Source organism: Cornus florida, unplaced genomic scaffold, assembly GCF_030987335.1.
Source record: "Cornus florida cultivar Cherokee Brave unplaced genomic scaffold, ASM3098733v1 CherokeeBrave_3.0.0_Hap2_Chr08, whole genome shotgun sequence".
NCBI classification, from domain to species: domain Eukaryota; kingdom Viridiplantae; phylum Streptophyta; class Magnoliopsida; order Cornales; family Cornaceae; genus Cornus; species Cornus florida.
In genome coordinates, this window is record NW_026775578.1 from 20,673,523 (window position 1) to 20,699,379 (window position 25,857).

Below are 25,857 nucleotides of genomic sequence, written 5' to 3' on the forward strand. Positions count from 1 at the left end.
TTATTTCTGATTCGGATCCGGATCGAATTAAATTTTGATTTATATTCACTAACAGGTATGTACATGCATAATTATTAGGTTAGATGGAATGGAGTCTATTTAATACATAGGATAGTCATAACATAATTACTTAATGAAATTAACATATTAATAAATAATTCATATATATATATATATATATATATATATATATATAACATCCATATATATTAATATATATTATAATGTAATAATATACTGTATATATGTATAATTTTAATTACAAGTTTACCTATCATTCATATTCAATTTACTCCGTATTAGGTAAAAGGTTATTGAATTCGGATTAGTAAATTTTTGTTTTCAATGCTTTCAGAATATGAAGAACAAGCTGTTTTTCCGTATGCTCAATCAGTACCCCACATTGATCCACTTCTTGAACTGCAAATAGAAACAACGAATAATCGCATTTTATGGCCTCCTTTGCCAAACCACACCAAAGCTACAGATTCACAGTCTTCGGGACTCGATTCTCGCAACCCATCTCCTGTTGCACCTCTCGCGACCCATCTCAGCTTCCTTCATCTTCGAGGCACTTCTCTTCTGAACAAACCAATGACGGTGACACCCACGACGACAATGGCGGCAAAGATAAGGACCCCAATATCAAACCCAGATCATCAACCAAAACCAAAAGAGCCCGAAAAATGGCTCGTCTCATCAACGACAATCCCTGGTCAGCTGACCTCGAATCTTCTCTCTCTTCCCTCTCTCCTTCTCTCTCAAAAACCACCGTCCTCCAAACTCTCCAGCTCATCAGAACCCCATCCAAAGCCCTTTACTTCTTCAACTGGATCCACCAAAAGGGCTTCTCCCACAACGATCAATCGTACTTCATGATGATTGAAATCCTCGGCCGCAATCGGAACCTCAATGCGGCTCGAAACTTCCTGTTCTCGATCGAGAAGAATTCCGGCGGGACGGTTAAGCTCGAAGACAAGTACTTTAACAGTTTGATTCGGAGTTACGGTCGAGCTGGGTTGTTCCAAGAATCAATCAAGGTGTTCACGAAGATGAAGTCGATTGGCATTTCGCCTTCTGTTGTCACATTCAATAGTCTCTTGTCTATTTTGCTTCGACGGGGTCGAACTACTATGGCACTCAAGGTGTATGATGAAATGCTTGTTACGTATGGTGTTACCCCGGACACGTACACATTTAACATTTTGATAAGGGGGTTTTGTATGAACTCAATGGTTGATGAAGGGTTTCGATTTTTCAAAGAAATGTCCAATTATAAATGTGAACCAGATGTTATAACTTATAATACACTTGTTGATGGGCTTTGTAGGTCTGGGAAGGTCAAAATCGCGCAGAATGTGGTGAGAGGTATGCTTAAAAAGAGCTCGAATTTGAATCCTAATGTTGTTACTTACACAACTTTGATTAGAGGGTATTGTGCAAAACAAGGTATTACTGAGGCTCTGGATGTTTTTAAAGAGATGGTTGATCGAGGGCTGAAGCCAAATAGAATTACTTATAACACTCTTATTCAAGGGCTTTGTGAAGCCCAAGAGCTTGACAAGATAAAGGAGATTTTTGAGGGAACTGTAGGGGGTGGAGAATTTGCTCCCGACACGTGTACCTTCAACACGTTGATGAATGCTCATTGTAGAGCAGGAAATTTGGATGAAGCATTAAAAGTTTTTGAGAAAATGGCAGAGTTGCGAGTCCAACTGGATTCAGCTACTTATAGTGTTTTGATTCGGAGTTTGTGCCAAAGAGGGGATTTTGTAAGGGCTGAGGAGTTGTTTAACAAGCTAGCAGAGAAGGAGATTTTGTTGCATGCTGTTGGTTGCACACCTCTTGTTGCAGCATATAACCCAATGTTTGAGTATTTGTGTAAAAATGGGAAGACCAAGAATGCTGAAGTAGTGTTTAGGCAGCTGATGAAAAGAGGAATCCAGGATCCTCCCTCTTACAAGACCTTGATCATGGGACATTGCAGGGAAGGTACATTTCAAGCTGGCTATGATCTGTTGGTCTTAATGTTAAGGAGAGATTTTGTGCCTGATGTCCAGACTTATGAATCCCTAATTGATGGTCTATTGCAGAAGGGTGACCCCACTCTTGCCCATCAAACTACAGAGAAGATGTTGAAGAGCTCCCATCTTCCCAAAACATCTACTTTCCATTCTGTGCTTACAGAACTCGTCAAAAAGGGTTGTGCTCATGTAGCTGCTAGCTTTGTTATGTTAATGCTGGAGAGAAAAATTAGGCAAAACATTGAACTCTCAACTGATACTGTAAGGCTACTTTTCAAAAGTGGCTCATGGGATAAAGGTTTTGAGATTGTTGGGTCTCTTTATGAGAATGGGTATATGGTGAAGATTGAAGAATTGATTGTTTTCCTTTGCAAGGGTAAAAAATTGTTAGAGGCACGTCAAATGTTGCTATTTAGTTTGGAAAAAGATCAAAAGGTTGATATTGATATATGCAGCACAGTTGTGACTGATCTTTGTAAAGGCTCTAGAATTAAAGAAGCATTTAGTCTTTATTATGAACTGTTAGAGAAAGGAATACAACCACCTTTGAGCTGTTTAGAAGACTTGAGACACACCCTTGAAGTTAAAGGAAGAACAAAGGAAGCAGAATTTGTTGCTAAGAGGATGGGGAACAGTTGCAGTTGAACAGACCTGCTCCAAATTCAAGCTCCACAACGATGAGATCTCAACACTCGTAATACCTGTAACTGTCATCCATTGTTATTCTCTTTCCTTTTTTTGGAAAATATATAATTAAATCTATGGTAAACTGTTATAAACCTCAGAGGTGCAGAAATTGGTTAAATAAAGAAATCACAGATACAGCCACAAGCTTTTATTGTCTTTTTCCTCTTCGATCTTTTTTCTTCTTTCTAAAAAAGTTTGTTCATGAGAAACCGTAAATGATGGTTTCAGTTGTGTGAATCTTAAAGATTTAATATGTTTCGCAGAATGAGAGCTTAAATGGCCTCAGACAGAGCCGGAGCTATTGCATGGAATAGTCACCATCTAAACATTAAGATTCCATCATGGTATTTACTCAAATATAGTCTCTCCTTCCTCTAGTCTAACACTAGAAATTATGAGGAGTTAGCCAGCTTAATTTCTGCTCTCTTTTAGAGTTGATCAGGATATTATTGAGACTTCCATTATTCAAGTGAACGTCAAAAAGTGTGTGCACTGAAATGGTCGAGCAATGCCAACATACTGGCTAGTGGTGGCAAAGCAAGTCTCAACCTAGTATTAGAAGCTCACCCATTTATTTTAGCAGAAGAAAAGTTGAGGATCAAAGATGAGGGAGAGAAACGGGTCCTGTTCCGATTTGAGAGAGATGAGAAAGAAAAAAACTGGTTCAGTAACTGTATATTTATCAATGCCCTTGCATGGTTTCATAAGAGCTTATGTTGGAAAAACATTTCGGGTCATGGATCTTACCCCCATCGAAGTACAAGATTCCAAATCTGCAGGCAAGTTATGCTCTGTGCTTCCCTCTCGCAAGCAATATTTAAAGTGCAATGGCACTTTTCTACTGGCTACCTATACCATATAGGTATATATATAATCTTTTTGGGATGGCATCCTCATTCGTTTTTTTTTTTTTTTTTTTTGGCAGAAGAAAAGTTGAGGACTGGTTCAGTAACTGTATATCAATTCCCTTGCATGGTTTCTTAGTAGCTTATGCTTGACTCTGGAGGTGGCGCAACATTTCAGGCATGGACCTTACCCCCATCGAAGTACAAGATTCCAAATCTGCCGGCAAGTTATACTCTGTGCTTCCCTCTCCAAGCAATTTTCTACTGTCTATACCATTTAGCCGGCCCGCGTCAAATGGATGGCATGCTCATTCTTTATTGCTGCAACTTGTACAGGTGCGGGTTTATTTGTTGAAATGAAAAAGCATCCAAAAGGAGATGCTGCCCTTGGTTTGACAGAGCAGTCTATGCATTAAAACAGTAAGTTGAAATTGTCTTACCTCACAGTCACATATAACAACTCCCGGTATTACTGTTATTCGATGATCCAGAGTTTTTAACCATATGATACCTCTTCTTTTGGCCATACCGCCCTTTAATATTTGCTTCGAGAAGTTTTCGATTAAAATTTTTCATTGTGCAACCAAGTTAGAGTTGCAATCTATTTACATGACTCCAAAAGTGTGTTTATTTTTGCAGGAGGTTTGAGTATGAACGATTTTATTGTTGCCAACAAAATGGATGAGATAAAAACATCAGATCTTGTCCCCAAGAAAAGAGTTTGGGCATAATTGGAGCACTGTACTGTTTTCTTGAAGAAACCAAAAGATGTGTCTGCTCATTAGGTCTTCTCTGGCAACTAGAAAGAGACTCATGTTGCTACAATTCAAAAAACATATTCTACTTGGTCCATATATTATGCTTTTTTAATCCTTGTGTATAAAAATCATTTCCTATCATTTGTTATTAGTTTTTATTTCCAGAAAAGAGTTTGGGGATAATTGAAGAATTGCCTTTCTTCATTGTCTTTCTTTCATGATATAACTAACACAAAGATATAAGATTCTTATGAAGTACTCTTCGGCAAAAGATAATTGAAAAGGCTAATGTTGCTATTGGATTAGACAAGTTTTTATCTTTCTCCATTACTTATTTAATACTAGTTTATATAGATCATTTATTGATTTCCTTGATGCATCAAATTTGATTACTGTTTGCATCAAACTAGCTAGTATCATTCATTTCATTGTGATTCAAAGCCACTACTGATGAAGTATTTACAACACCCATCTGTCCAGGGGTGCCCTTGTTGGGACAGTGGTCATGTCAACCTGAAAGTGGAAAGTGAGACAAAAGAATGATTATCACCGTTTTTTATTTTTTTTATTTGCTTATTTATTTATTGCAACAATTCCATATATGAAATTAAAGAATTTCAGTATATTTCACCAGTAAATAGATGAGTACTCATCTAAGATTAAAATACTTAGTTGGGATTCTTTGCAGTTACAACACAGTGCTGTAACAGTAGGGAAGGGATTGTTATGAGCGCTCACACCTACCACCCTAAATCATAATTAGGTTAGATTTGAGCCAACTCATTCACCTGCGGTCAAAATAATAATAAAGAGTAATACTCATCCATGCATTTTTTAATGTTTGAAAGAAGATTAATTATATATGTGAGATAACTAACTACTCACAAGGGAACTATTAGGACTTGTGAAAAAATGATATCCAATAATATTCTTGTCGATCTTTTAATCATGATTGAGTATTTTTATAACGAAATTTGAATAATTCCTATAGCAATTAAAAAAATGGTTACATCTGAGAAAACTTAATTTTTTTTTTTTTTTTTTTTTTTTTGTCATTTCAATCTTAGTCAAGCATTGTCCAGTCTAATAATCAATTTGATCACTTCAATAAACAAAAATAGCTTCTGTTAATTTTCGTCTTTATCATGTAAATGTGTTTTTTTGTCAAAATAATAAATAAATAAAAATAAAAAAAGTTTCCATCTTTTCATACCTGTTCAAAGCACGTGACAACATTAGTTCCCAAATTTAGAGGAAAAATAAAATTTAATTGTCCAATTTTTAATCAAACCAAATCTAACAAATTATATTTTCATTAAATTTAAGTTCCACAAACTCACCCAGACGTATAACCCTACCACAATTAAAAGGAGGGTGCAATTCAGATTCTAAATCAAGAAAAAAGTCTACAATGCCACATGATATTCCTCCTAATAAATTCTTTTCAAATTTTTTTTTTTTTTTTTGGGAGAGGATGAGCTTCCTAAAGAAATAGAGAGCAAAGGGCACATCGTGTCAAACATACTCCTAGACTATTGTAGATTTGATTCTAAATCAAGAAAGCATTCTCTGGTATTTCTTCTTGATTCTGGAGGAGTTGTTTGGCAAAATCGTTCAACCAATTAATGCAGTCTTCTGATTGCAAGATCATTGGTTCCGGTTTGATTCCATATGTGATCAAGTTGCAATCTTCTCGTTGCATGACCATTACTTCGGGTTCGATTTCTTCTTTGATCAAGTTGCAGTTTTTTGGTTGTATTATTATGACTTTCGGTTCAATTGCTGCTTCAATCACGTTGTATTGCATTATTGATACTTCGGGTTTGATGGCTTCTATGATCGCATTGCAAACCTCTGCTGGTTGCATTACTTTTGTTGCCACTTCCATTGTACCTTCTTTCTGTTTTTGTCGTTTAATTCGAGAAATTATATAATCTTTGACCTGCGTACCATATCAAATCAAATAAAAAAAATTAGTGTATGAAAAACTAAACATAGATAAAAGAAAATCAACAACGAACTATGTACGTGTGTGTGTTTGGAAAACTAAACATATATATGTACATATTTTTGCTTTTTCCAGATTAGTGCCGCCAAGATTTTATTCAATCATGGTCCATCCACTCCTCTTAGGATCAGACGACATAATATGTAAAAGTTCTCCTCATTCCTATCAATGTTTCTTCTCCTTCTTCTTCATTACCAGTACAATCTTTTATATCTTTAGCCTTGTCTTGGCCCTTCCACTTACCAATCCTCCTCGCACGATTAATCCTCGAGCCATTGTTGTTCTTCTTCTTCAACTTGGTAAAGAAATAAAGAATTTTCTCTTCCGATCCTTCGAAAAGTTCCCACGGCTCTTTGCCATAAAGGTCAATTACATCCTTCACTAACACCTTGGCATGGCAATGGTGCTTCATTGGCCTTGCACAAAAGATAGTGAATTAACTCCTCGTCAGTGGGGTGAAACTTAAAACCGCTTGGAATCTTGGTACTGGCAAAGGTTTCCATGTTTAATCTTTAGAAAATTTCTTTAATTTTCTTGAGCTTTCTTTTGAAGCAATCGAACCCTGAGAAAATAATGAGGGGGAGAGATTTTATATATGAAGAGATGGAGTTCTACTTGTACTATGAGAAGGTGTTGCCCCCTTTCAGACGAAGGATTTGGAAATAGTGTCTCTTTCACTGATTAGGAAACTTAAAAATGAAGAAAAAATCTTGGGCAAAACTTATTTTATTTTATTTTTTTTCGTAATTCCACTTAACTCCCGCCGTTCAATTCTCGTTTTACCCATATATATTATATTAATATTTATCCAAGTAAACCAAAGACCTTGATGATTTTATGTGATACAATATATATATATATATATATATATATATATATATATATATATATATATATTCGGGAGAGACAAGGTGAAAAAGAGGGGAGATTCATAGAAACCCAAGATCAAATTACAAAATTTTCGTATTGTGTAATTTGTTTGGTTCAATCAATATCATCAAACCAATTAAATAATTTAATGGAAGCAAAACTTGGTTTGATTTGAAGAACATTAAAGTCGAGTTAAACAACTACTATTGGAAGTATTTAGATCATGTGAATAAGAAAAAATCATCTCAGATGAAATGTTCTTTTTATTTGCCTTGGAGTTTCGAAAATGGGGTTATCCTTTTGGGGGACGCAGAACACTTGTGGGATTTTTTTAGGGTTGATTTTTTCTTTTCATTTTTTTTTTTTTTTTTGATTATATCTTCGATATTTCTTCATGAAAAATGTATTAAATGATTTCACAAATTTTAAAAAAATTGTCCAAATGTAAAAATCTTATGATACTTTTCTTGACTGCATTACTTTAAAAATATTGTCATTCTTCAACTATCCCTTAATATTTCATGAAAAGATATGAATAATTTAGCCAATTTTTTTTTTTTATCTAATTAAAATACTATAAAGTCCTAATTCGATCTAACAAAAATGGAACACCACGAGTTGTTATGCCTCTGAAGAGGAGAAAAGGCACAAAAACATTGGAAACAAATTAGTACTAACCAATTAACTCTAAGTGGGTTTTATAAATTGGTTTAAATGAAATTTTTTAATCTATATCCAATTTGATTATTATGATTAATGAGCTTGTTTTCGAGCCAACTCATTCATAACACTTAATTAACACTGTTTTATGTAATTTTTAATTAATGCTGTGTAATTTATTAATCCAATTCGGCAAGTCATGTTTATATATGTTAACAGGATCGATCAAATTTATATTCAATTTGTTAAGTTAATGGTTTATCAAACTTGGGTCAATAATGGAACATCAGAATGTTTCAAGTCATATCCTATTTAGTTTGAATTTGAATCTAATTAAATTTTGATTAAAATCATATTGACTAACATGTATATATATATATATATATATGTATAATTATGAGGTTAGATGTAGTGGAGTTTAGTTAATATATAGGATACTGCATGATATAACTACGTAATCAAATAAATATATTGATAAATAATTAACATATATATATATATTTATTTATATATATTATAATTAATATATATAACATCCACTAATATATATAACATCCATATATATTGCAATGTAATAATATATATTATATATATATGTATGTATAATTTTAATTTGACGATTTTTTATAATTCATATTCAATTTATTAAGATAATATATTCAGATTATTAATACTTATCAAAAAAAAAAAAAAAAAAAAAATCAGATTATTAATATTTTTTTTAATTCATATTGAGATAATCGGATCCAGATGTCTTTTCATTCCAGGAAGAATGGTATCTTGAGAAATTGTCGTCTTTTTATCTTGAGGCTTCATAACGAAATTTGAATAATTTCTATAGTAATTCAAAAAATGGTTACATCATGGTTTGGACTGTATGTTTATGCTTCTACCATGCTTTCAGAATACGAAGAGTAAGTTGTTTTTCCGTTTGTGATGCTCAATCAGTCCCCCACACGGATCCACTTTTTGAACTGCAAATACAAAAAACGAATAATCCCATTTTATGGCCACCAAACCACACCAAATCTATAGAATACAGATTCACAGTCTTCGGGACTCGATTCTTCGAACCATTTCCTGTTGCACCTCTCGCAACCCATCTCAGCTTCCATCATCTTCGAGGCACTTCTCTTCTGAACAAACCAATGACGGTGACACCAACGACGACAATGGCGGCGAAGATAAGGACCCCAATATCAAACCCAGATCATCAACCAAAACCAAAAGAGCCCGAAAAATGGCACGTCTCATCAACGACAATCCCTGGTCAGCTGACCTCGAATCTTCTCTCTCTTCCCTCTCTCCTTCTCTATCTAAAACCACCGTCCTCCAGACTCCCCGGCTCATCAGAACCCCATCCAAAGTCCTTTACTTTTTCAACTGGATCCACCAAGAGGGCTTCGCCCACAATGATTAATCGTACTTCATGATGTTTGAAATCCTCGGCCGCAATCGGAACCTCAATGCGGCTCGAAACTTCCTGTTCTCGATCGAGAAGAAGTCCGGCGGGACGGTTAAGCTCGAAGACAAGTCCTTTAACAGCTTGATTCGGAGTTACGGTCGAGATGGGTTGTTCCAAGAAGCAATCAAGGTGTTCTCGAAGATGAAGTCGATTGGCATTTCGCCTTCTGTTGTCACATTCAATAGTCCCTTGTCTATTTTGCTTCAACGGGTCGAACTACTATGGCACTCAAGGTGTATGATGAAATGCTTGTTACGTATGGTGTTACCCCGGACACGTACACATTTAACATTTTGATAGGGGTTTTTGTATGAACTCAATGGTTGATGGAGGGTTTCGATTTTTCAAAGAAATGTCTAATTATAAATGTGAACCAGATGTTATAACTTATAATACACTGGTTGATGGGCTTTGTAGGTCTGGGAAGGTCAAAATCGAGCAGAATGTGGTGAGAGGTATGCTAAAAAAGAGCTCTGAGTTTGAATCCTAATGTTGTTACTTACACAACTTTGATTAGAGGGTATTGTGCAAAACAAGGTATTACTGAGGCTTTGGATGTTTTTAAAGAGATGGTTGATCGAGGGCTGAAGCCAAATAGAATTACTTATAACACTCTTATTCAAGGGCTTTGTGAAGCCCAAGAGCTTGACAATATAAAGGAGATTTTTGAGGGAACTGTAGGGGGTGGAGAATTTGCTCCTGAAACGTGTACCTTCAACACGTTGATGAATGCTCATTGTAGTGCAGGAAATTTGGATGTAGCGTCAAAATTTTTGAGAAAATGGCAGTGTTGCAAGTCCAACCGGATTCAGCTACTTATAGTGTTTTGATTCAGAGTTTGTGCCAAAGAGGGGATTTTGTGAGGGCAGAGGAGTTGTTTAACAAGCTAGCAGAGAAGGAGATTTTGTTGCATGCTGTTGGTTGCACACCTCTTGTTGCAGCATATAACCCAATGTTTGAGCATTTGTGTAAAAATGGGAAGACCAAGAATGCTGAAGTAGTGTTTAGGCAGCTGATGAAAAGAGGAATCCAGGATCCTCCCTCTTACAAGACTTTGATCGTGGGACATTGCAGGGAAGGTACATTTCAAGCTGGCTATGATCTGTTGGTCCTAATGTTAAGGAGAGATTTTGTGCCTGATGTCCAGACTTATGAATCCCTAATTGATAGTCTATTGCAGAAGGGTGACCCCACTCTTGCCCATCAAACTACAGAGAAGATGTTGAAGATCTCCCATCTTCCCAAAACATCTACTTTCCATTCTGTACTTACATAACTTGTCAAAAAGGGTTGTGCTCATGATGCTGCTAGCTTTGTTATGTTAATGCTGGAGAGAAAAATTAGGCAAAACATTGAACTCTCAACTGATACTTTAAGGCTACTTTTCAAAAGTGGCTCATGGGATAAAGGTTTTGAGATTGTTGGGTCTCTTTATGAGAATGGGTATATGGTGAAGATTGAAGAATTGATTGTTTTCCTTTGCAAGAGTAGAAAATCGTTAGAGGCAAGTCAAATGTTGCTATTTAGTTTGGAAAAAGATCAAAAGGTTGATATTGATATATGCAGCACAGTTGTAACTGATCTTTGTAAAGGCTCTATAATTAAAGAAGCATTTAGTCTTTATTATGAACTGTTAGAGAAAGGAATACAACCACCTTTGAGCTGCCTAGAAGACTTGAGACACTCCCTTGAAGCTAAAGGAAGAACAAAGGAAGAAGAATTTGTTATACGAGCTCCACAACGATGAGATCTCAACACTCGTAAACTGTTATTCTCTTTCCTTTTTTTGGCAAATATATAATTAAATCTATGGTAAACTGTTATAAACTTCAGAGGTGCAGAGATTGGTTATTTTGATTGGATTTTACTTTTGAGAAGTTGAAGTTGTGTTTTTGTTTTCGAATCACTAAGAAGAAACCCAAGTGGCATATTTGAGGACTCTGTTTCTGTTTGTCTGATACTGCTAGAATTTTTGGTTCTCTGTATCAAAATTTCGTCTCTGAAGTTATGGAGAGGAAAAGATAAAGTGGGACCACCCTTTTATTATAGTTTCAAAAAGCTACTTGCACCTATAGGTTTAGACACTTGTATCAAAAGTTATGAAGTTGTAATTAAATGGATACATTAACTGTGTTGTTCCAAATATCATTAAGTCTTAGTTATCTGTTTCAGAGTTTTTATCTTCCTGGCAAGCTAGTGATAGAAAGTGTGGAGGTGATAATATTGTCCTTCGTAGCCCAACTTCATAGGGTATATATTCATATTCTTGTATTTTCTCACGTATTCACTCTGAACTCTCTGTAATTGTGTGTCATTTTTCTTCATTGTGAAATCCCTGCAACTCTGTGGACGTGTATGTGTGTTTTTGCTTGTGTTTTTGTTCCATCTTTCTGTTAATTTTCGTGACAGCTAGCTATTAGCCACATTGGTGACTGATTATTACTTTTGTTTCATATTTATTTTTGTGTTCTAAAATTTCATATCAGAAGCTGATGAAATGGCGAAAATTGGTGCAATTTTTTTTTTTCGTTTGTTACTGAGAGCTAATTTGATAGACTTTGAGTTATATCGATTGTATAGGTGGGAAGAAGAAAAAATTCACATCACATCTCAACTTTTGTAGCATCAACACTCTTGCACTGTCATATATTAGAGTATGAAGCTGTTCACAAGGTGAATTGCATTAAAAATGATTTTTATGGAATCAACCTACATGATTTTGAACTTTTTGAGTGCCTGTCTAGAGTCTTCATATAGTTGTAAAATGGAAAATTTTCTATTTGTGTTCACTTTTCCTCTTACTTTTAAATTTTCACTAGGTTGTTGGCTGGAGATTGTTAGACGAATAAGGGGGACTTAAACTACAATGTTTGTGGAGATTAAGAGATTTCAAATGTGGGGTTGAACTCATCAACAGGATTTGCAATGTTGTAGAGGCTGCAGGGCACTTCCCAAATCTTCACCTGGAGCAGCCTAATCACGTTAGAGCTGAGCTTTGGACTGTTTCTATTGGTTAGCAAAATTTCTGGAATTTTTTTGTTGATTGTTTCTTTCTTCACTGGTTCTTTTATATCAGAAGTTGATTTTGTGAATGAATGTGCTTAGTGACTATTTTAAATTGATCAAGTCAGACTCAAGTCCAGAATAGTAACTTCTCAAACCATCACCCCTCCCTCCCACCCCCAAAAGACACTCACAAAGCAGTATCCTTCTATGGAAAAGAAGATACAACACAAAAAGAAATATAAAAATGAAATAATATATCTATAGGTAAGCTTCTGCTAGATTATATATCTAATCTGTCTGCATAAGGTTTCTCTCCAAGTTCCAAATTTGAGAATGAGAATTAAATGAATATTTTTCAGTTATATTTACATATTATTTGCGAGAAATTTTTTCCTCATCTTGTTTTTATCAAAGAAGATATTTCACTCAGTCTTCTGGCATGATCACTGGTGAATTCTTGTGGTAGAATTTCGAAATTTAAAGTTGATATTGATATATGCAGCACAGTTGTAACTGATCTTTGTAAAGTCTCTAGAATTAAAGAAGCATTTAGTCTTTATTATGAAGTGTTAGAGAAAGGAATACAACTACCTTTGAGCTGCCTAGAAGACTTGAGACATGCCCTTGAAGCTGAAGGAAGAACAAAGGAAGCAGAATTTGTTTCTAAGAGGATGGGGAACAGTTGCAGTTGAACAGACCTGCTCCAAATTCGAGCTCCACAACGATGAGATCTCAACACTCATAATACCTATTACTATCATCCATTGTTATTCTCTTTCCTTTTTTTGCTCTCTTGTAGAGTTGATCAGGATATTATTGAGACTTCCATTATTCAAGTGAATGTCAAAAAGTTGTGCACTGAAATGGTCGAGTATTGGCTAGTGGTGGCAAAGCAAACGAGTCCTGTTTCGATTTGAGAGACAGGAAATAGAAAAAAACTGGTTCGGTAACTGTATATTTATCAATGCCCTTGCATGGTTTCATAAGAGCTTATGTTGGCACAACATTTCGGGCATGGACCTTACCCACATCGAAGTACAAGATTCCAAATCTGCAGGCAAGTTATGCTTTGTGCTTCCCTCTACCAAGCAATTTTTAATGTGCATTGGTAATTTTCTACTGTCTACCTATACCATATAGGTGTGTGTATATATATATATATACCGTATAATCTTTTCGGGATAGCACCCTCATTTTCTTTTAGCAGAAGAAAAGTCGAGGATCGAAGAAGAGGGAGAGAAACAAGTCCTGTTTCGATTTGAGAGACAGGAGAAAGAAGAAAACTTGTTCAGCAACTGTATATTTATCAATGCCCTTGCATGGTTTCACAAGAGCTTATGTTTGACTCTGGAGGTGGCACAACATTTCGGGCATAGACCTTACCCCCATCAAAGTACAAGATTCCAAATCTGCAGCAAGTTATGCTCCGTGCTTCCCTCTCCCGAGCAATTTTTAAAGTGCAATGGCAATTTTCTACTGTCTACCTATACCATATAGGTATATATATATATCTTATAATATTTTCAGAATGGCATCCTCATTTTCTTTTTCTTACCCACACCTCTCTCTCGTAAATGGATGGCATCTTCATTCTTTATTGGTGCAACTTGTACAGGTACAGGTTTATTTGTTCATCCAAAAGGAGATGCTGCCCTTGGTTTTAGCATATACAAGCATTAAACGAAAACTCGGCTTGTGATTGTGGAACCTGAGTCACACAATTCTTCTAAACGGATGTCGCTCTCACGCTCTGCACGTGCTTCTGCTCCTGATCACTCTGTGCGACTCCCGATCCCTCTGTGCGACTCCCCACCAACTCTAGACCTGAAGGTTTCTCGCAGTACTCATCTAGAGAGCTCTTTATGGTTCCCTATTTTTACAACTCTGATAAAATACAAGTAAGGTAGAAGGCTAAGCATTGCACCAATCAATGGATCCGTTGTAAATCAACTTTTACCATTGTACTCGGTTTTTACAACTTTGACAATATAGAAGCATGCAATTCAAAACCAAATACTGAAATGTTCCTTTTGCAACAAGCTCAAAGGAATCCTGGTATGATTATTTGCCGCATAGTCCCTTTGCACCAACTGTGATGTTGTTGACTATATCAAAGTATAGTGAGTGATTTGATTTAAAATTCTTCACGGTAACAGCTATCTCCAAATTTCACCATTAATGGGTTCAGTTTAGCCACTCTTGGTCCACTGCCAATTGAGCAAAAAATTTACTGAGTACTGGAATATGTAGTCGTTCCATTTTGAAACTGCATCCACTAATTTATTTCCTGTGGACCTTTTTATCTTTGTAGTTTTTACTCCTTCACTTGCTGTTTGTTTTCCGGTGAGAGTTGAACGTAAAAGAGCACAAGAAAGATTGAACTGTTGTAAGAGTGTATATCAAACAAATGATGCTCGAAAACTATGAATTATGTTCCAAAAAGATGGAGCCACAGAACCATCAAGCATTGGCTTGAGTGCATGTATTCAAGCCCTAGTGATCATGTGTGTGACATAAACTTTTTTTTTTCCTTGGCAAAAAACTCACATCCATGGGAACCTGAACCTCACCTTCCAATTTGAGAGACTTGAGGAAATGCCACTAGATTACTATATTAGGACATCAATATTGTGTTATATTGATTGACGCTTGAGGAAATACCCACTAAACTACTATGACAGAACATCAATATTGGTATACTAATTGACACCTCTATGACATCTTTGCACATGTTGCCGGGGAAGATGACTATTCTCAAAATTTAGTACAATAATTGATACAAGAAATCGAAGAAACTCCACCTATCAAAAAAAGATGAAGAAACTCGGATAGCTTTCCATCATCTAATGGGAGATGTCTTCAAAGACAGCAGGCTCTCCAATTCTGAAACCCTTGAATTGTCAGGCTGTGGCGGTCCAAAGACCTCCCAGAAGCGAAGAGTCTCATCTGCCCCAGCTGATACTACCGTTACTCCATCTGGGCTCTGCAACAAATCAATAAAAGGAGTTAAGGCTTGATACTTTTAAAATTACATTCCACAGTTAAGCTCACATTATTTCAAACCTGGGAAAGTTGGAGGACTCTGGATGAATGACGCATTAGCTCTCCTACTTTAGACATGGAAGGGTACCTCCACAAGCATAACTGGTTTTTATGCTCGTCTGCACTGTAGCCATGGCCACTCAGAATCTCCTTATGATGCATGTTCCATTCAAGTCCGCAAATCTGTTCACATAAACAAAATTACTACAAGCCATTGACTGAAATGTCTCAAAAAGATGGAGAGTAAATTGTTACACTTGCCTGCGCTTTGGTATCAATGCTGTTAACACACAAACCCTTTCGTATGTTCCATATCTTAATACGCCCATCCCTGGTGCCTCCTCCAGAGGCAAGTACCTCAGTGTCATACGGGCACCATGCAAGAGCCTTGACTGCCCCACGATGGTCATTGAACCGGTGCAAGAAACGGGATGAGCTCATCTTGGAAGCTTCCCATATGTAAATGAGATTGTCATTTCCACCACTTGCCAATGTGTTGCCTCTGGTTGACCATTTCAAACCACAGACTTCTTGGGTGTGTAATTGGACATAGGTAGTCGGACTGTTTCCCACTCTTACTGTCAATGAGAGCAAGTATTCAAGAAAGTCACACTAAATTGTCTCCTCATTTCATGATTAAAATAACCAAAACTGAAAGAACATATTTATACTACCATCATGATTAATAATAGCTTTGTCTAGGCTTCCTGATGTTAGGAGATGGTCATTCCATGCAATGCTTCCTACCCTTTTCTGATGACCTTCTAAGCTTCTAACCTGTGTATGGATATGGAGTCAATCTCACTCATTTGGAGTCTAAACAAAATATCTTAATCTCATATCATAGAAAGAGAGAGAGAGGGTTGTACTAGTTTGGAAGTCTCAGCATCCCATAGCTGAACTTTGGAGCACATATGTCCTACTGCTACCATTTTGGCATCCTCAGACCAGGCTACACTAGTAGGGTAATCGTTCTCGCAGTTTACTTGTGGCAACTTGTGAATGTGTCTGTTCTCAGCATTCCACAGAAATATATCTGTGCCCAAAGCAACTGCAATAATATTGGTTTTCCCCCAATCCATGATATTCAAATAGTAATCATCCTTCAGATTTGGTGCATCCAGGATCCAAGTCTCTTTCTGCATACATACAACCTTACATAAGGAAATAGAAACTGTAGAGGTTGTTTAGAAGCCCATATAAACACTTGACTTTTGGAACTCCAAATGGATTTGAAGACAATGAATAATATTATCAACATTGAGATTCTCAAACAAAATGACAACAATTAGTCCTACACTGCAACAAGACCAACCATCACTCAGAACTTCTAAAACAACACTTTCAAGCTAGTGCTGGTTATATTTATGTGCTATCCATGAAATTAATGGACATTTTAGAAGACTGAGCAAACTACCAGCCCAACTAAATCATAAATTATCAAGCACAAAAAAAAACCCAAGTGCTAGATTTATACTTGAGATATTAGTTTCCAGAGAATTTTTATAAAACTACAAACCAAGTGCAGCATTCAGAAATTGGGATCTCTAACCTTGGGGAAGTGCCTAAATTGCTGCTTGTTAATTCTATAATTTAAATTTTCCTCGTCACTACGCCGCATCTCATCAATAAGACGAACTGATTTTCTACTTGATTTGGGGCTTCCCCTGAAAACCAGCATCCTAAATGGTCTTCCTTCAGAATCCAAGGTCAGATTCTCCTCCACCTTTCGTCGATATTCATCCTGCCACAGTGAAATATTCCCAGTAAACTAAACACTCAATAAAAAAATTAATGCATTCTTCATCACCACCAACAAAACCTAAAATTCTCGAGCACCACTTTAAGAATTTGAACCATATCCTTCTGGCCACAATCAAATACTTTCTTGAATATAAAGACCCATTAAGGAATTTAAAATTTTTCTTGATTCAACAACCCATAAACCCAAGAATCAAAACACCAATTCAGGAATTTCAGTTCCGCATATATTCATGCCACAATCATCAATATCCAAGAACCCTAATTCCCATCTAGAAATTTCCACAGAAACTGAAAACCCATTTGAAAAAATTGGAGAAACAATGGGAGAGAGACGAACATTGAACCTGGAAGGGCTGGATTCTTTGGCTTTGCTACTCAATAAACTGTGGGCTTGATCAAGATCCATCAAACTCCTATTCGGTATAAACCGATCTCCCTTGCACACGCCAAACACAATAAATTACAAACATAATCATTATCAAAATGAAAACAGAGAAGATCAAAGCAAAAAAAAAATTGTAAAAAGTGTTTTGACGAAGATCCTGAAACTTTTACAGAGAATGAAGAAAATGGACAGTACCGGAAATTCGTACTGGACGGGACTGCTGAGCAAGCGAGTCGGGGAGTGCCAGTAGGATTGAAGTTTCCAAATGGTGTTCTGTTCCATCGGTGTTGCAGCGAAGACGAAATTGAGAATCTCCTTTGTTGGTTGGGTCTGAAATGCAAGAACTACACGTGAGAAGAGAAGGTATATATATATATATATAGGGCTCTTTCGCGCCAAAAGTATGTTTGGGTTTGTTAGAGAAAACGACCGTCAAGTTCATTCTCCTCCAACCGTCGCGGCTTTAATTTTGGAAGGAAAAATGGAAAATTAAAAATAAAAATAAATGAAATATGAAGACAATAATTTCTTTTGATTAATTTTTGTTTTATAATTAGTTGTTTAAAACCACTACAGTTTTACTTAATTTTTCAGGACTCTTCAGTCATTATATATTTTATAATATAGCTTGTTCGTTAATTAATTTATACTAAAATTATGTTTGCATAAGAATGCATGATAATATTTGGAAGGTTGGTTTGTGTGCTTATTTTAATTACCAAAGAGAAAATAATATTTGAAACGAAAACTTCAGTTCAAATTTCAGATACATAAGAATTCATTTGTTCACAGAACCTTTATGTTCAGTAGATCAAACATATGCATGCATGAATTATGTATTTTTTGTGGATTAAGAGAAAAAAGAAAAACAGAAAATGAAACGAAACCACATTTATTTTGGAACCCTGTAATCCTCCATGATCATTTATTTTATTTTTTTATCAAATCCTCCTTGATTTCTCCCTTTCCGAATTAAAATAAGACCAGTTTTTTTTTTTTTTTGGTAAAAAATGATCATGAATTAGAAAAAATGTATATATATATATATATCCATCGTACTAATTTTATTATTGAACTTTTTAAAATTCTACCAGATCAAAAAATTATTATTACAACGAAAGTTAAAAATAAAAAAAAAAATGAATCTAAACCGTTGAGATTATTGCGAACTTGGAAGAATCATGTTCCAATAAAGGTCACACACACACTGCACACACAATTTTTGATGGATTCGATTCCTTTATGAACTATGGATTCAGGCTTCTAATTGTGTAAAACCCCAGAACAAAATCATCTATTAGTTCGTTCCTGGAACTCATGCAAGGCAACATAACATCATGATTTCGAGCAGAACCTACCTCCATCTCTTTATGAAATAAAGAGCAGACAAGTACAACACATGAAATCTTCAACAGAACAAGATTTAAATCAATGGAAAATCGATTACTCTCAGGAAACCGATATATGTAATCTTAAATACACTGGAAGTACTCTCAAAAAACTGAATGAATTCAACTACCGCAAAAAGATTTTGCCAGAGACCATGACAATACCAAGAACCTAATCAGAAACAATAAATGAAAAGATGTACTCAGGGGAGAGTGCCTATGCAACACATTTGAAAATTGTCAAAATGATAATAGTCATGCCACATCGGAACTTGCAGTTGGCCAGATCAATGTCCCACTACTCCCACACAGCTTTACTCTCATTTGCAACATCATCCTTGATACATCGTTGAATCCGTTTCACAACAAAGAAATACTGTCAAAAAAGGCAAAGACGAGAAGTTTCCATGTTAATTCCACATCAGGAAAGAGGATGTGCAAGAACTCTTCAAGTTCGGAAGCTTACTTGGAAAGCGAAAATAAAAGGAATCAGTAATTTCCCTCTTTCATTTGGGTTTGGCCCTTCGATCAACTTCTTGTCAACTAAGATACCCTTGCCTCCATTTGAAACAACATCTGTGATTGTCTTGACTAAACTGGGAATCCAAGCAGTTCCATTTGGAAGAATCTGCACCCAAATAACAGCAGATCATCTCAGTAATCCCAATTTTTTATTATAAAAATTGACAAGAATTAAGTATGGAAACAATGACATGAAGTTGACGGGATGAGGCAGATAACTAACCTTTTCATTGCTTTCATTCTTATTACACCTCCCACTGTTCTCAACCAAAACAACAGGAATAGAAGAACCCTATAAGAGCAATAGCAAATCAGAAAAATAAGATTTGGGGAAAATATCTGGAGACAGCTTGCCAGATGACGAATATATCAAGTTCAAACACATAAAAATAACACAACCATCACGGGGAAGTTGTCCAAGCAGAGTAAAGCTAATAAAAGCAGTCCAACCAGAGGAAATTTGAGAGGGTGAGTGTCGGCCAAGTTAGTACAAGTACACACAACATGCTCAAATACTTGGGGATCATGTCATCCTACCAGTAAGAAGTGCACTATAAGCAGCTTACCTATCAAAAACAGATGTGCTAGTACCTACACATAAATACTCTATCCCAAAACATTTCTTCCTATGCCACCTTCTACAAATTGAGGTTTACAGGCAAGTGTGTGTTTGTGTGTGTAGCCCTAATCAATTCTAGTTTTGGCTTCATTGCTCAATATTTAGATAATTGGTCTTTGCAAACATGCAAAGGATGGACTATGGAGCAAAAGTTGGTTCTCAATTTAGAACTGTCTTATATATGTATGTCTCGTGTGTGCACAAACTTTTATTGTTAGAATGAGAGAAGTAATACCTTCACTGGCTGTATGAAAAGCCATCCTTGTTTATTTTTACATTTTATTTCAGCTTCCCTTCCAGTCACTCCATGTTGCATACCATTTTATACACATTCCCTACTTAAATACAAAAATAATACCATGTACAATCTTTAAGTACCCAAAATGCAACAGGTGGAAGGGGGCACCCTAGCATGTAAAATGAAGTTATACATATATTTGCACTTCCATATCAGAACAAAATAGTGAGCTTGAATGCAAAGGATCAAAATTTAGGCCTCTTTACACATCACTGATGTTTATTTATTTATTTTGATATGTCAAATCATTAATGTTTATTACAAAGTTAAAACGGTGTTTAAACCAAGGACACGACCCATGAACACACAGGTGAAGCACGAGCAGTCAAGAAAACTAGGATCTACCAGAAAAATATGAAGTCACCCATGAAATCTACAAAAGAGAAAAAAACTTATAGGCACTTCAAACATCTTCCAATGGAATAATAAGACAAAATTAATAGGAGTCTGTAAATAGGCAAAAGACCATTACTTGGGAAGCATGGACACACCTAAAAGGGCAAAGAATCCGTGTCGGACACATGTCAAACACGCCAAAATATGTGTCTGAAATTATTATTTTTTTAATATTTAGACACACCGTGGACGCGCCTCCGATATGTGTCCAACACACGTCACATTCTTGGGGGATTTTTTAATTTATTTTTTAATTTTTTATAAGCGCATTCTAGGGGATTTTTAAGAAAGTTGTGTTGAAATGTAAATATGAGGAACTGTTTAATAACTTCCCGTAGTATGGTAGTCATTACATAATTACTTAAAAGTTATTTTTCATAAAACACTTTTATATTAAAATAATCATATATTTAGGCTTATATTTTAGTTCAAAGATTCAAACTCTTGCACGATCAACTTTGACTCTCTTGTTCTCCCACCGACCAATCTTCGTTACCGGTGGATGGTCTCTCTCTCTCTCTCCTCTTCTTCTAATTTTCTTTCTTCATAAACCATTGGTACCATTTTTTTTTTTTTTTTTTTTTTTTTCACAACAATATTTTTCATTGTTTCCATGAATTTCTTTCTTTTCTATGGATTCTTACCGTCATTTTTAACTAACACCTTGATGTAGGACAAGAACAACCTCAAATAGTTAAAAACCGTTACAATAAATGCAACGAACCCAAGAATAAATCAAGAAACACGACATAAAAGTAAACACACCACACACAAAGGACACAATGATTTTAGCATGATTCGGCAAAGCTTACATCCACGGTAGAGATCTGGCAAAAGTTTTCACTATGCGAAAAATAGGAGATTACAATTTTCTGCCTCACTCTTTTACTCTGCGATTTTCACTGTCTCTCTGTCTCGCACTCCAAAACCTAAACGCCCTTATATATCGGGCTACTATAGAGTACTAATTAGGGTCCACGAGCCACAACCAAAAAACGGGTCCAAAATTTTCCTAGGGGGCAAGCCCCCAAATCCCTAGAGCTTTGGGCCCACACAAAGCTCATCAGTACCAAATTTGGGCCACAACATCACAAAAACAAATAAGAATTTTAGGCTGAATATTCAAAGAAAAAAATTATGGTTCGAGATGCGTTAGTAGAAAAGAGATTTGGAAATAACAAAAGCCTATTGGAATCACACCAACAGGTCTAGGCATCACACTTAAAGAAGGCCTCACAGCCTCATATCTTGTGAATCACTCACCAGAAATTTCATAAGATATTGTATTATTCATTCACTTAGTCACCAAGATTACATCCTACCCCTCTGTAAGTACAACTCATGACCCTTGGATTACCCCATAATTGAGGAATCAATATTTGACTCTAGGATTACCCCATAATTGAGGCAATCAATACTTGACCCTTAGATTACCTCATAACTGAGGTAATCAATACTTACCTAATAGCATAATTATAGTAATAAAAGTTGACCAAAGCTCCCAATTTTTCAAAATTCCATGTGGACCCATATTATCTAGCCTATCCCACCTCGAGTCTTAGAACCCTCCTTTTTATGCCTTTTATACACATTTAAATATTTCTACCATTGATTTCCATCAGTGATGTGTGTACTGTGTTTTGATAATTAGTTAGCCAATGTTTGGTCAATGCTTTAAAGATGTGAGTGCCTAACAACAAAAGTTCATGACACAATGAGTGAGTGTACAGTAGATGGTGTAGTCATGCATGAATGAAGTCATGTGGGGGTTAAGAAGAAAAGTAACCATGAAGAAAACCTAGAGGTTAAGGTAAAGTAACAGCTAAGAAATGAAAAGGTGGTGCTGAGCTGATAAAGTCATTGTATTGAGCTGTGAACATAAATCTGTTGAATGCACCACAAGCCGAAATGGTTGACTGATTCAAAAGCGGTGCATGTGCCTTTGGCTGAAGGCGGTTAAAGCTTTGCCTATAAATACAGGCATTGTAAACTGAGTGTGGTGTGAAGAAAGCTCAGAGAAGAGCCGAAGGAAATGGTGAGTGAAGAGAAAAGAGAGCAAATATTGAGGGCTAAGAGTGAGTGTATTCTTTAAGAAGAATGTGTGTCTTGTTCTAGTGAGTGAGTGCGGAATACCTCTTCGTAATCCGTTGAGAGATGTAATCTTCTCCTTTCCTTATATAAAAATTAGTAGTTTTCTTCACCCGAGCGTAAACCTTGTTCTTTGTTCAGTGTGTTATTTTCATCATATTTTCTCTTTGTTGCCATTGCATATTTGTTGTGTGTGATCTTGGGCGAATTAATTCCTAACAAGTGGTATCAAAGCTGATACAAAAGGGATGAATTCATAACACAATCATTCTCCTCCAGGCATCTTATGTCACTTTTTTCTGGTGATTTCTTTGTAAGTCATAACCATAAAGGCCATTTGGGTTCCAATCCATGATATATTAGATCTCTGTAATTTTCAAGAAAACTTTAACATAATGAAACAAACAAAAAAAGTGTCCGTGGCTGCAGTTATCTAGTACCTTTTGGCTCAAAGCAATTACTTACCAATAGTTTCGTCCCTACTTAAGATATAGAGTAATATAGTAAGAAAACATTCAGTACTTCCTGACACGTTCACCAAATTAATTTGAGATACACTGTTTACACTTGGTTTTTCAATGGCTATAAGATTGAGTCTCATTTTCTAATATACAGTGGACAGAGCCACCTTGAAATGGCTGTTGGGCCCACAGTTGTGCGGATTCACTTTGTAACATGATGGCTAGATGAGGATGCATTTTAAGATATACCTCAATAGCCCCAAGTTTCACCATCCTGGGAGCTTGTGGCCCTTCCTCTTAACAAGCCATCAACAAATGCTTGAGAATGCATATGGGGATGCCTTAAATCGTTGAAATCAAATCAAGGTTGCTCTAGAGCTAACAAATAGGTTTAATCATAAGACATGGACACCTACCCATTCATCCTCAAAGAAACTGAGGGCCCAAGAATATTAACTCACGGCATATAGAGAAACAAACAAAGCATCTGTTTTTATGAACCTTTAGTAAACTTGCACATCAACATTATTGGTTGCCCAAGGTTTTCCTCTAGAGAGATCCCCCACATTTTTTATTCTATTCTTCCGTTGTTGAAAGCTCACCACAATGAAATAGCCTCCAAAAGGTTAAGGAAAAAGTACCTGCATATCTTGTTTCTTTATCCGAGCTCCCAGACGAACAACTTTTAAGAGAGCCTCCGATCTTCTGGAAAAGAAATCATCATAACTCAAACCATCAGGCGGAGAAAGCTGAGCATGAGTGAGAACAATCAATCCTCTACTCCATATTTCTTTACCAAAGCTATCAGCAATAGCTTTCACGACCTGTCTATCCAAGTTATCCACCCTATAAACATCCAAACGGTCCACATACAGCAAAACATCTATGGTCTTGTTCAAAAGGAACCTGTTCAGACAAGCCATCCAAAACAAATTCAAGTTAGTAACACAAAGATTACAGGGTTCCGATATTCAAGGAAAGTAAGTCGCATGTAGAATATATATCAATTAAACATACTTCATACAGACATTGGAAAATATATAATAATGTAAACAAATACAAACCTCTTTATAATATCAAGTGCCTGGTCATTGACACATCCACCTTCAACAATCCCCGGAGTGTCGATGATGTTCAATGTAAATCCTGCCAGTGAGCGTGAAACCATCACAGGTCTTGATCCTTCCATCTGCAAAATCAAAACAGCTATTTTTATAATTCATTATACATATATCATCAATACACGAAAAACCAGACTAGAACTCAAGGATTGTCACCTGGAAAGCACTGATAGCAACTGCTCTTTCCCCTACAATTGAGTTTACAGTTGAAGATTTTCCAACGCCGCCTTTCCCCATCACCAGAATTGTCAAGGTGCTCACATCCTATTATGGTAAATGAACAGTATTTAAATTACAATACATAAAAAGAACACCACCACTTTCATTTTGTTTGTTCGATTGCTAAGGGAACCATGAGCAATAAAAAATAAATTAAAAAAATAAAAAATAAAACCTCATTATCAACTTCAAAAAAAATTATTTCACTTAAAGTATTTCTGTTTGTGTCCTTAACCCAATTTTTTTTCTAGGTTTATGTTTCTTGCTATGTTTTCTCAGCAACCAAGCAGTTTATTTAAATGAGGGAGAGAAAAATTAGACCTCCTGCTCTAGTTTTCCCAACAATTCAAGCATTCTGGTCTGGGTGGCAGCAGGGAACTGCTGAATACCAGTCCATTCTCGGATCAATTGAGACGCCATCAGCAGCTGCAGCCCTAATGAATCACATTCATGTAAAAAATATTTAAAAAGAAGAAGATAATTAACACAAAAAAACCACATATACATACACAAACAGAGAAATGCATATAGAGAAAGTTCGAGTCATGCAAAATTCACCAGACAAACAATAATAAGTAAATATAATCCCAAAAAAGAATTAAAAAAAAAAAAAAGAATTCTTTTTGGGTTTCTCACATTCAATTGTTTTGGATAAAAATGTGTATATGGAACCTTGAAAAGTAGATTTAAGATAAACCCTAAACCCTACCAAATTTCTGTAAGAAAGCGTGTATCACAAAATAACAAAAATATTACTCTGTTCTTCGCACTATGTAAAGATACGCACCAGAAGAGAGTCAAGAGACGGCCTTATCGTTTTATCTTTTCGGTTTTTTTTTTGGAACTATCTCTCTCTAGGGTTCGGATTTCGGACAATTTAGAAGCTAGGGCCTGTTTGTTTTGCGTCTAAAAAAATCTATAATCATCCGTGTATATTGGTATTATTATTGTTAAGGATGTACTAATATTTACCCTCCCTCTTTAAATTAATGCACTTTTTTTGAAAGAAACAAATACATAATAAGGATAAAATAAAAATTAATAATAATAAAAAATCCTCTCAGCTTCAACTCCCCTTATCTAGTCATTGAATTGAAAAATTTATTAAATAATTCATTTTAATTTTGACATATCTTTAAAAACCGTCTCAATTAATTTACTTAGGCTCAGTTTGGTAAGGTGGGTTTGAAAGGAAAAGGAAGGGAAGGTGATGGAGGGTTATAAAAAAATT

General features: G+C 35.8%; 3 protein-coding genes and 1 pseudogene across 8 annotated transcripts; 2 read left to right on the forward strand and 2 right to left on the reverse strand.

The window, feature by feature from the left end:
• The first annotated feature begins 366 nt into the window (after positions 1–366).
• On the forward strand, positions 367–4,442 carry LOC132270671 (pentatricopeptide repeat-containing protein At1g02060, chloroplastic-like). Of its 3 annotated transcripts, XM_059771857.1 has the most exons (4): positions 367–2,727; positions 2,975–3,055; positions 3,144–3,976; positions 4,196–4,442. In XM_059771857.1, the coding sequence occupies exon 1, from the start codon at positions 453–455 to the stop codon at positions 2,667–2,669; it is 2,217 nt and encodes a 738-aa protein (XP_059627840.1). In that variant the 5' UTR covers positions 367–452; the 3' UTR covers positions 2,670–2,727; positions 2,975–3,055; positions 3,144–3,976; positions 4,196–4,442. The 3 variants fall into 3 exon arrangements, with proteins under 3 accessions (XP_059627840.1, XP_059627839.1, XP_059627841.1); XM_059771856.1 differs by having other exon boundaries at positions 2,975–3,976; XM_059771858.1 differs by having other exon boundaries at positions 367–2,718; positions 2,975–3,976.
• Positions 4,443–8,595: 4,153 nt separating this feature from the next.
• Positions 8,596–13,380, forward strand: LOC132270672 (pentatricopeptide repeat-containing protein At1g02060, chloroplastic-like; annotated as a pseudogene).
• Positions 13,381–14,742: 1,362 nt separating this feature from the next.
• On the reverse strand, positions 14,743–17,896 carry LOC132268485 (cell division cycle 20.2, cofactor of APC complex-like). The gene is made up of 8 exons (XM_059769326.1): positions 17,710–17,896; positions 17,467–17,565; positions 16,918–17,109; positions 16,235–16,504; positions 16,040–16,142; positions 15,627–15,943; positions 15,387–15,548; positions 14,743–15,306 (listed from the first exon to the last, which is right to left on the reverse strand). Exons 1-8 carry the CDS (start codon positions 17,794–17,796, stop codon positions 15,163–15,165), a joined length of 1,374 nt encoding a protein of 457 aa, XP_059625309.1. The 5' UTR covers positions 17,797–17,896; the 3' UTR covers positions 14,743–15,162.
• Positions 17,897–18,921: 1,025 nt separating this feature from the next.
• On the reverse strand, positions 18,922–25,527 carry LOC132270674 (translocase of chloroplast 34, chloroplastic-like). Of its 4 annotated transcripts, none has more exons than XM_059771861.1 (8): positions 25,414–25,527; positions 24,948–25,060; positions 24,564–24,671; positions 24,351–24,475; positions 23,928–24,192; positions 19,648–19,716; positions 19,369–19,530; positions 18,922–19,278 (listed from the first exon to the last, which is right to left on the reverse strand). In XM_059771861.1, the coding sequence occupies exons 2-8, from the start codon at positions 25,044–25,046 to the stop codon at positions 19,201–19,203; spliced, it is 906 nt and encodes a 301-aa protein (XP_059627844.1). In that variant the 5' UTR covers positions 25,047–25,060; positions 25,414–25,527; the 3' UTR covers positions 18,922–19,200. The 4 variants fall into 4 exon arrangements, with proteins under 4 accessions (XP_059627844.1, XP_059627843.1, XP_059627842.1 ...); XM_059771860.1 differs by having other exon boundaries at positions 25,383–25,497; XM_059771859.1 differs by having other exon boundaries at positions 25,336–25,460.
• Between the last annotated feature and the right edge of the window lie 330 nt (positions 25,528–25,857).

Coding starts and splice junctions, on each gene's coding strand:
- LOC132270674 (XM_059771861.1), bottom strand. CDS start 25,046: ATGGCGTCTCAATTGATCCGAGAATGGACTGGTATTCAGCAGTTCCCT. Junction 24,476..24,563: donor TTGCTATCAGTGCTTTCCAG/GTGACAATCCTT, acceptor TTGATTTTGCAG/ATGGAAGGATCAAGACCTGT. Junction 19,279..19,368: donor CTTTTATTTTCGCTTTCCAA/GTAAGCTTCCGA, acceptor CTTTTTTGACAG/TATTTCTTTGTTGTGAAACG.
- LOC132268485 (XM_059769326.1), bottom strand. CDS start 17,796: ATGGAACAGAACACCATTTGGAAACTTCAATCCTACTGGCACTCCCCG. Junction 17,566..17,709: donor CCGTCCAGTACGAATTTCCG/GTACTGTCCATT, acceptor GGCGTGTGCAAG/GGAGATCGGTTTATACCGAA. Junction 15,307..15,386: donor GAGTCCTCCAACTTTCCCAG/GTTTGAAATAAT, acceptor GATTTGTTGCAG/AGCCCAGATGGAGTAACGGT.
- LOC132270671 (XM_059771856.1), top strand. CDS start 453: ATGGCCTCCTTTGCCAAACCACACCAAAGCTACAGATTCACAGTCTTC.